Below are 9,949 nucleotides of genomic sequence, written 5' to 3'. Positions count from 1 at the left end.
ATATTGTGCATTGGTGGATGATGTAGGAGCTCCTAGGACCCTCCATGTCAATACCATCCCTTGCCCCTACGCAACCCCGTCCCTAGACGCGGTCATACTCTGCATCTTATCGGCAAGATACTCGGCTACGGCCGTGTTACCACGCTGTCGGGAAGCAGCCTCCCTCTTGTTATTTTTTGAAGCTACGTTGCCATCCGGCTGCCTAGACGCCTTGCCCCCTTCTACGAATGTGCTGGTACTACCAGGAGTTCCATAGGCTAGGCCCTAAGAAAACTCCCCATATTGTACGCCTCCTTGAGTTCCACCTAGAGCACGGTCCCTAGATTCTTGCATAGGGCACACACCACATTGTTTGTGCTCCAATTCATGGGCACGTCTAAGATTTGCAGCCAAATTCTAAGCAAGCCCACCTGTAGTCAGAGACCGTATTCATCCCATCATACACTTCAACGATCAATGGGTCATGCCTGGATTGCCACGACCCTCCTCACAAGGTCCTCGTCATATCTGCCTCACAATAGAAGTGAACAAAAGTACTTGCTTCCTCCGGGAAAGTATATTTCATATCCTCATGGAGCTTCCAAGCATCCTCCCAATCATCAAACAATGTATGAGGGGTTGGGCATTATAGGGAGTAAACCAGCATGATAATGGTCCACGAGTGCTCCTACTATGGAATAACCCAGGCTTCCTCCATATCATCCTCAGCGAGCACCTCCTCCTCCTGATCCTCTCCTTCCATGGAATTTTCCGGTTCATTAACCTCTGGCGTGTTGTCTCCCGGACCCCGCCGTGGCCAGCGGTCTGCACCACATCTTCTCTCTGGGCTGCAAGGATGACCGCGAGGGCATCAGGGTTCATCGTCGTAAGGGCCTAGTTATTACGACGCCTAGTTATCCCCATCAGAAGGCTTCGGGCGGGTAGCATCCACAAGGGGAGCCCGTTTTTCGCCCCACTAACACACGTGTTCTTCTTACTTGCCTCCAGCGTGCTAACAAATGGCAGTGCAGGGTTCATGATCACTACGGGTCTTGACTCAAACAGGGGGAATCTCGGGGTTTAAGGTGTTCTTACTCGACAACCATAGCCCCCTTAAGTATGCTCGCTGAAGCCGAGGCCTCCCGTTCCTTGGGAGGAGGGGTTAATGTTCGTGCTCCTTCCGAACTTCTTCCACCGTGTAGATGCAAGATTTCCCATGGTGTCATTCCTAGTCTGATCAACTCCGAGTCCACCGTAGGCATGTAGCCCCAGCGGAGAAGAGGCCGACGAGGACACAATCCGCCCAGAGGGCGCAAATGGAAACATCACCGACGGGCGTGAGGCCGAGGCAGGGCAGCAGCTGCGGTGTCACCCGGGGTGGCGTAACCATCAAATTTTGTTGTGCGGACCACTTCACTACTATCATAAAAGAAAACACAGAGGACACACAAAAATCATGGAAAAGATATCAACATCATCATGATAATATCAAGTATCAAGCCACCACCGCCGATGGTTAGCACGATGCAACATCAAATATTCAAATATCAGTATATTTTTTACCCGCAAAAAAAAGTATTTTTATTATTTGCGAAAGAAATATCAGTATCGACCTGAACACCTGGACTGCAAGAAAGATTCTCCAAAAACGTTGGCGGTGCGGCCATTCAATTCTTGGTCTGTACGACTGTCCGTAATGCCGCCGTCGGTCAGAAGCCTATGGATGCATGCAGATGCAGTAACTGCCTGGTGAGAGTCCAACGCCACGTTCTCCACCTCCGCGTCCGCGCGCGAGCAACGCTGAGTTGACCTAACCGCCAATGGGCAATCGGTTGAGTTCGCCAGGCATGCACGCTCCCTCCTCGATCGACCCTATCAGTTTTACCACTTCTTGATCGATCAGCACTACTCGATCAACGTAGTACCCCTATAAATTTCCAGTCATCCTATCAGTACACACACACACCGGTAGGACACAGTACACACACACACCACTTCCTCTTCTTCGGAGATCATCAGTTGATACGATCGATATGGCGGCGGCGGCGGCGTCTCTGGTGATCCGTCTCTCGGCGCTCGCCGTCGTGCTCGTCGTCCTCTGCCCGACGGCGTCCGCGGTGCCGCTGGGGAAGCGGTACAGGGTCGGCGGCCCTGAAGGGTGGCGCGTGCCCCCGCCGCAGGACAAGGAGATGTTCTACGTCAAGTGGGCGGCCCCCATAACCTTCTTCGTCGAGGACTCTATCGGTAAGTAGCAGTTGATTAGGTGCACGCGAGCGTTTGATCCATTGATTTGCCAGATGGAGACCAAATCAACTTAATCCTTCTGTTGTGAATGCAAATGGACACGCAGAGTTCGTGTACAAGAACGACTCGGTGATCAAGGTGAGCAAGGCCGGATACTATCACTGCAACGAGACGGCGGGCATCGGCACCGGCGCCGTGCCGAGGGACGGCAGCACGCTCTTCCTCCTCGACGCGCCAGGCTTCGCCTACTTCGCCAGCGCCGACCTCGGACACTGCAACGCCGGCGAGAGGCTGGTAATTAACGTCCGCGCTGCCTCCCCGCCGGCGCCGGCATCAGCATCATCGCCGGCACAGGCCCCCACGGCACCGTCGTCTTCACGACCGCCGTCGTCATCGCCGTTCTCTCCGGCGCCAGGTCCGGCCCCGTCGATGGAGTATTCATCCGCCGCGGGTGGGCCATTCGTGGCGTCCCTCGCTCGCGCCATGGCACAAGCTGTGACATTGGTCCTGGCCTGCTTTATCTGAGCAAGCCTAAGTAGGTTACGTAATTTGTTAGTCAGTTAATTAGTGTGTGATGTGCGTGTCATAATCAGGGACCGTTCGATTTAGTATCACAGTTCGTTTTGATGTATCGTGCGCCGTCTTCTCATGTGTCAGTAACAACAACTATATTTTTATATGCTTGTGTCTCCTTCGATTAAGAAACTATAAATGCTGGGTGAAAATGTTAGTACAACATATTATCTCTTTGACCCACAGTGCTTTTGTGCCTAGAAGACTCATTACTGTTAATGTGTTAATGGCCTAGGAGTGTTTACACACGATCATGAAAAAGAGGCAAGGGAACAGTGGCTTGTGTGTCGCGAAGTTAGATATGCACAAAGCATATGATGGTGTGGAATGAAATTTTCTCGGTGATATAATGATTAAGTTGGGCTTTGACAACACGTGGGTGCAAATGATCATGGCTTGTGTTACTTTTGTTAATTACAAAGTTTGGTTTCATTAAGATGAAACGGAGTTTTTTTACCCCTACAATGGGGCTCATACAGGGGGATCCTCTGTCCCTTACTTATTTTTAATTTGTGTTGAAAGTTTTTTCGATCAAAAGGGGAGCTCCCCCAGCTCCATTTCATAGAAATGAAACCAAAACACACACAAAAATCTGGACTGCACACCAGGCTCTGAGTGTCACAAAGGACACAAAAAAAGGGCAGCCACCATCACACAATCTTCGTGGTTTGCCAAAATTACAGGTCCAAAACAGAGAAACAAAGCCAAAAAGCTCAAGGCTCAAACATCATCAGGTCATGGGCGCAAAGATCACATGGATCTCATCTGCTATCTTTGGGTTGATCTTCAACTCCTCCAATATGGCTCGGCCCCCATGCGCAACACCTTGAATCGTTTTTGCCCAAGATAGATGACACTGTGTTTCCTGACAAATCAGTCTGGTTCCAGCTCCTGAGATGACCTTAGCTTCACCAGTAAGTGGTCTCTGAATTGTGCCATCTGGACGCCTAGCAGTTCCTTCTGAGGCTTTGCCCATTCCCCCATGTACTGGATTATTTTCTGCTACACCTGCTTGACAGAAATCCATTTAGCTGTATTAAACACAAGATAGTTCCTAGTATTCCATTGTCTCCACAGGACAACAGAGGCAACTATGTTTAGATGTAGGAATCTCTTGTTACACAACCAGCTCAAGGAAAGACTCGAAATTCTTATCAAAAATTATCTCAACTTCTCTCTAGATAAGTCTAGCTACCACACAATCAAAAATCAGGTGGTGTATAGATTCAATCTCAGTACAATGTATACATTCTAATTGTTTGAGAATGCCTCTCTTCCTCAAGTTATCACAAGTCATTATCTTAGTTTGAGAGAACGGACATAAAAACTATGTATTGCAGGAGGAATTTTTATTTCCCATACTGCGTGGAGGTTAATAGGCTGCACACCCCTAAATTAACAATACCATATAGGGATTTTGTAGAGTAGATACCATTAGATTCACATTGCCAGATCAGGTTATCTCCCTGTTCAGAAAAAAAATCTGGCAATGCCCTCTATGTCAGGACCCCGACTCAATGCCACATCAATCTAGCATGTAACACCTCATATCACTTTGCGGCCTCACGCACGGTATTCCCACGGGTGTCGCCTTACCTTAGCCCGGGACCGTTTGCGCCTTTTGGCACACGTATATGACAGTGTCGCTAGCATCCATATGATAAGGAGTCCGGGCTGACATGGCTAGTCGTAAACCCAAAGTGGCACAGACTTATAGGGACAGGCATCCATGACCCAGCATCGAACGTGTCGGTCATCAGCGAGTGAATCCAGGCTGTAGCACTGGGCTAGCGGGACTCCGGTGAACCGGGCTGTAGCAGGCTAACAGGACTCCGGTATTCATCGCGTGACATTTCCCCGAAGGGACAGACACAGGAACGAAGAAGGACACATGCCGGCCAGCCTAAGTGTTCCGGAGCGGTAGCGAGCTACCATGGCTCGGTGGAAACACTAGGAGACATTTCCCGGTAAGAGAGGCTACTAAAGATAAACAACTAGATGGTCAGATCCCACACATACCAAGCATTTCAATAACATACACACAATATGCTCGATATGTGCAAATACAACATGGCATCACAACATGACTCTATGACTCAAGTAATTTATCAATAGGCTCCGAGGAGCGAGATATTACAAACATGGGTCTCATGACCCAACAATCAGAGCATACAAATCAAAGCACAAGCGGAAGCTATCATGTCTGAGTACAGACATCTATAAATGAAAAAGGCTGAGAAGCCTGACTATCTACCAAATCCTGCCGAGGGCACAAGATCGTAGCTGAGGTAACAAGCTAAACGTCGAAGTCCACGCGGAACTACTAGTGAGACCGAAGTCTCTCTGCAAAAACATAAAATAGGCAAACGTGAGTACAAATGTACCCAGCAAGACTTACATCAGAACTAACTACATATGCATCATTATCAACAAAGGGGATGGTGGGGTTTAACTGCAGCAAGCCAGCTTTGACTCGGTGGCTATCCTGAACTACGACTGCAATGTAACTCTTTGAGGTGGCGCACACGAGTCCACATATTCCCCATATCAATACACCACTATGGATCCGCTCCCGTCTCCCTACGAGAACGCCATCCATAGCACTCACGCTTATCTTGCGTATTTTAGAGTATCCACTTTCACTTGTCTATGAACTGATATAAGCAACCCAGAAGTCCTTTTCCGTGGACACGGCTATTCGAATAGATCATATTAACCCTGCAGGGGTGTACTTCTTCACACACGCTCTCACCACTTACCGCCGTTTACACGACATGTACTCGGCAACCTTCAAGCGGAAGCCCAACGTGGGTGTCGGCCACGGCCTACCTAAACACTCGAGTCTCTAGTCCAGGTTTATCGCCTATTCGGGTTCCATCCATGAGGAGATCCGGCCGGAGTTTCGCTCACAGCCCCAAACGATGTGTACAGGGTTCCGTGACACCAAACGGGCGCCCGGTTTACCCGGCCACGTGCCTACCGCATCACAGCCCACCCCTACGGTCAGCGCTGCGCACGGCCTCCAGCATACTACAAACACCAGAAACTACTTGCAACTCCTGGACAGAGGACAAGGGTGATCAAGAAGCCGAGAGGGTCCATTGGTTTCGGGCCCAATGCGTGGTAGTAGCTGAATCATGGATCACAAACACAGAACTCAGTTCCTGAGGACGGCTGCAATGAGACAACCCACCATGTACTCCTACATGGCCTCTCACCGCTACCTTTACCAAATCGTATTCACACACTTAGCTCACACACAGTAGGACATGTTCACACACCTCTGATTCATCCCCGATGAATCAGACCTGACTCAACTCTAAGCAGTAGCAGGCATGACAAACAAGCATGAATGAGTAGGCACAACAGGGCTCAAACAACTCCTACTCATGCTAGTGGGTTTCATCTATTTACTGTGGCAATGACAGGTCATGCAAAGGATAAAGGGGTTCAGCTACCGCAGCAAGTAACAGATGAATCGTTGTTGTCCTAATGCAGTAAAAGAGAGCAGGAGCGAGAGAGTGGGATTGTATCGGAATGAACAAGGGGGTTTTGCTTGCCTGGCACTTCTGAAGATAACATTGAGTCTTCATCAGTGTCAACGATCACATCATCGGTATCACGTCTATCGAGAGGGGACAAATACCGGCAACACAGAAGGAACACAATCAATGCAATGCACAATATGATGCATGATCATGACATGGCAAAATGAATGTGTTTTGGGCTAATGCAACTAGCAACAGATTAAATGAAGTTGGTTTGAATACAAGATTCAAATTCAAACTCCATATGTGATTATTCAAATGCCATTTAATTGATTTGTGCTAAACAGCAGCTATAAGTTGTTCTAACATGCATGAAAATGGTACAGATGGATTCCTTGAATTTTTCTGATAATTTTTCATATATAAATTATTTAATTTGGAGTTACGGTTAATTTTCTATGATTTATTGAAGTTTTAGCTATTTTCTGGAATTTCCTGATTAATATTAAAACCAGAAATGATTATGGCGTCAGCACCACGTCACAGTGACGTCAGCAGGGTCAACTGGGCGCCCCAGGTCAAACCTGACGTGTGGGGGCCACACGTCAGTGACACAGGAGCTAATCCCGGTCAAACCCAGCGCTGACTGGGGTTTGACCAGGGGTGGGGCCCACTGTCAGTGGCTGTGGGTTTAATTAGTTGGGTCATTAACACTAATTAAGCGTGCCACGTCGGCGGTCGCCGGAGTATCGCCGGCGGCGACCATTCCGCACGGCGGCGCGGCTCGGATTTGAGCTAGGGGCGATGGTTTGGCGCGCGGTTTGGCTCATTAGAACGTCCGCGACGCGGCGCGTCCAGCGGTGGCTGTGGCCGCGGCTGGGGTGGCCGGAGCCGACGACGGCGATGGCAAGTGCGGCGGCCGGAGCTTCGGGTTCGAGCGGGGCGAGGCCACAGAGGACGGGAGGGATGGCTAAGGGGCTCGCCGAGCTCCTGAAGATGCTAGGAGCACGGTGCCGTGCTCGGTTTCGAGCCTTGCTGGCTGCAGTGACGGCGGCGACATCGCCGGCGGCGTGGGGTTCTCGGCTCGTTGTGAACGGCGGCTAGAGAGGGAGGTAGGGCACGGGGAGAGGGGGAATCGGGTCAAGGGCTCACCGCGGAGCTGCAGGGAGGGTTAGTGGGCTCGGGGGCGCGCCGGAGTGGCCGAATCGACGGAGAAGGGCGCCGGGGCCGAAGCTTGGAGATGATGACGATGGCGGCTGCTCGGGGCCCTTCTGGTCGCGTGAGACGTCGAGGAGGTCGAGGGAGGCACTGCGGAGCTCGGGAGCGCGTCGGGGAGGAGAGGGGGTGGTGGTGGCCGCGGCGGACGGCGTCGGTGGCGACGGGGCTCCGCTCGGTGGAGGAGAGAGGGAGCCAGAGAAAGGGGGAGAAGGCACGGGGAGAGTGCGAGGCCTGGGAGGGTGCGTGGCGTCGCGGACGGGGTCCAGGGCGACGAGAGGAAGCAGGAGGTGGCCAGGGGGAAGCAGGAGGTGGCCGAGGCCTCTCGGGCGCGCGCCACGCCTCGCCTCTGTTCGTCCTCCTGGCAGAGGAGGAAGATGACAAGGGGGAGGAGGTGGGCTGGGCCGGCTGGGCCGGTCCTGTTGGGCCACCAGGTGGCCTTCACAGGTAAGTCTAGGTGGTTCTGCTCTCCTTTTCTGTCTTTTATTTCTGTTCTGTTTTGTTTTTTTAAATTTATTTTGCCACTGTTTTGAATTTAAAATAATTCAAACAATGCCAAAAACTCCTCTGAATATTTTATATTGCTAGATGGACTTTTCCAAAAGCTTATAAAATATTTCAGGGGTATTTGAAATTATATTCTAATTATATGAATATAATTCAAATTCAAATAGCTAATGAATTAAATCCAAAGTCCCAAAAATAATTCCTTAAAAATGTTCAATATTTTGGTTGGGACCAGAACCCTTACCAAAAATTATCAAACATTTAAGAAGAGCATTTTGGAGCAATGAATGAGATTTCTAGGGTTTTTGCCCCTCTTTTATTTAAGTTTTTGAGGCTTCCAAAATTCCTCAGTTCAAGTTTCGAAAATATAGACATGATGCACACATGAAGCAAGCACAGACAGGCCAGAGCTAGGGATGTGACAACTCACCCCCACTAAACAAAAATCTCGTCCCGAGATTCAAGTGTAGGGTAAGACGAAGGGGAACGCAACCTAACAATCTTCACGATCCAGGTTGCCCTTCAATAGGAACGTTGATTCGATCACCATCTTTGTCTTGAAGTCCTGCTCTGAGAAATCCTGTCAACATGACATGGAGGGAAGAAGGAGACCCTAGAAGGGTCGATCTTCTCGAAGATCGAACAACTCACGGAATGAGACATAGGACCATCTCTCGGTTGAGACACGAGATACACATCAAGAGGGGTGGAGAGAACGGATGACGAAGGTTCACTAGGTGGACAACAACTTCACGCTTAAAGGTGGTAATGGTTGTCAACGTAGCGAGGAGTTGAATTGCCATGATACCATAACGATGCACCTTAGGGAAGGTGACTCGTAGATATATCCCCTTAAGTGGCAAAAAGAATTACCTTTGATTCAAAGATCATTGAAACTCTTTATACCAGCCTAAGGCAATCACAAGCGATCATTTGGAGGGGGTCGGTAGAATGGCATACTCGGACTTGGATGATGTGGATTACCTTGTTGAAGACAACGTAATGGATGAATTTGCTTATCACCGGAAATGGAAGAGACCCATGGTAGAATGGCACAATGGCGGTGCAAGCTGGGAACAGAATGCAAATGCTGGGAATGATTCTGGTAACTGGGGAAGAACCCAACAATAGAGAGTGAATTCACTGTTTGAATAGGTCATAGCATTGCCGAGGAAACTGAGAGCAAACCCAGTTAGTGCCGATGATAACACGTAGCGCTTGTGCGTGCTCTCAAGAACTTGAGCATTTCCACATTCATCAAGGTTTTACCAATATCCGTGTCAAGGATCCTGGCAACACAACTTGCTACCACGATGAATGATGATGGATGATGCAGATGCAAAGGAAGATAACACTTCTCAGATTTCATCTTAGCGAGGCCAAGGAAATAAAATCTGGATGATCGACCGAGAGACATTTAGCACTCCGCTTCTAATGTTCTCCTTGATGTGCTAGTGTAACCCACTCATAGATATGGTTTGACATCTAGGACATCAAGTAAAGGTCGGACTTCGGGTTCTCAAAAATACATAGGGGCAACTAGGGAGTAAATCCTACAAAATCCCTATGGGGAGGTGGCCAACTTCTCCAATCAAGATACTACAATAATAGGTCTCCTGGCGGGGTGTGTTGGCCACGACATCCACCTTACCGGTTTCCGAGGGACCAATATTATAGTTCTTGGGAAATGTTCCAAACCATCATATCTGCCTGAGATTCAGATCTGGTTGGTGTCAGGATATTCCAGACTCATCGAGTCTAGGAAGAAAAACGGAAGTTTGCAACACGAATCGACGAGATGACGTTGCGAGATTCTCGGGAATGAACTACGATAGCAAGCTCCAAAACATGAGCTGGTTCTGCTACAAACATGTGAACACGCTTGTCCCAGACAAGCATGACCACGTGGTAGTCTTATAATAAAACACTACCGAGTTCTGGAG

The 9,949-nt window shown here is 49.4% G+C and overlaps 1 protein-coding gene across 1 annotated transcript; it reads left to right on the top strand.

Annotated features, from left to right (window-relative positions):
- Nucleotides 1–1,923: 1,923 nt before the first annotated feature.
- Nucleotides 1,924–2,900, top strand: LOC123059192 (uclacyanin-3-like). Its single transcript, XM_044481815.1, has 2 exons — nt 1,924–2,223; nt 2,330–2,900. The coding sequence occupies exons 1-2, from the start codon at nt 2,013–2,015 to the stop codon at nt 2,746–2,748; spliced, it is 630 nt and encodes a 209-aa protein (XP_044337750.1). The 5' UTR covers nt 1,924–2,012; the 3' UTR covers nt 2,749–2,900.
- The last annotated feature ends 7,049 nt before the right edge of the window (nt 2,901–9,949 follow it).

This window comes from Triticum aestivum, chromosome 3A (assembly GCF_018294505.1).
Source record: "Triticum aestivum cultivar Chinese Spring chromosome 3A, IWGSC CS RefSeq v2.1, whole genome shotgun sequence".
NCBI classification, from domain to species: domain Eukaryota; kingdom Viridiplantae; phylum Streptophyta; class Magnoliopsida; order Poales; family Poaceae; genus Triticum; species Triticum aestivum.
This window is presented reverse-complemented; position numbering and strand designations above follow the sequence as displayed.

Bases quoted from the DNA above. Each gene is read 5' to 3' on its own strand.
- LOC123059192 (XM_044481815.1), top strand. From the start codon at position 2,013: ATGGCGGCGGCGGCGGCGTCTCTGGTGATCCGTCTCTCGGCGCTCGCC. The intron at 2,224-2,329 runs GTAAGTAGCAGT...ATGGACACGCAG, and splicing joins CTTCGTCGAGGACTCTATCG to AGTTCGTGTACAAGAACGAC.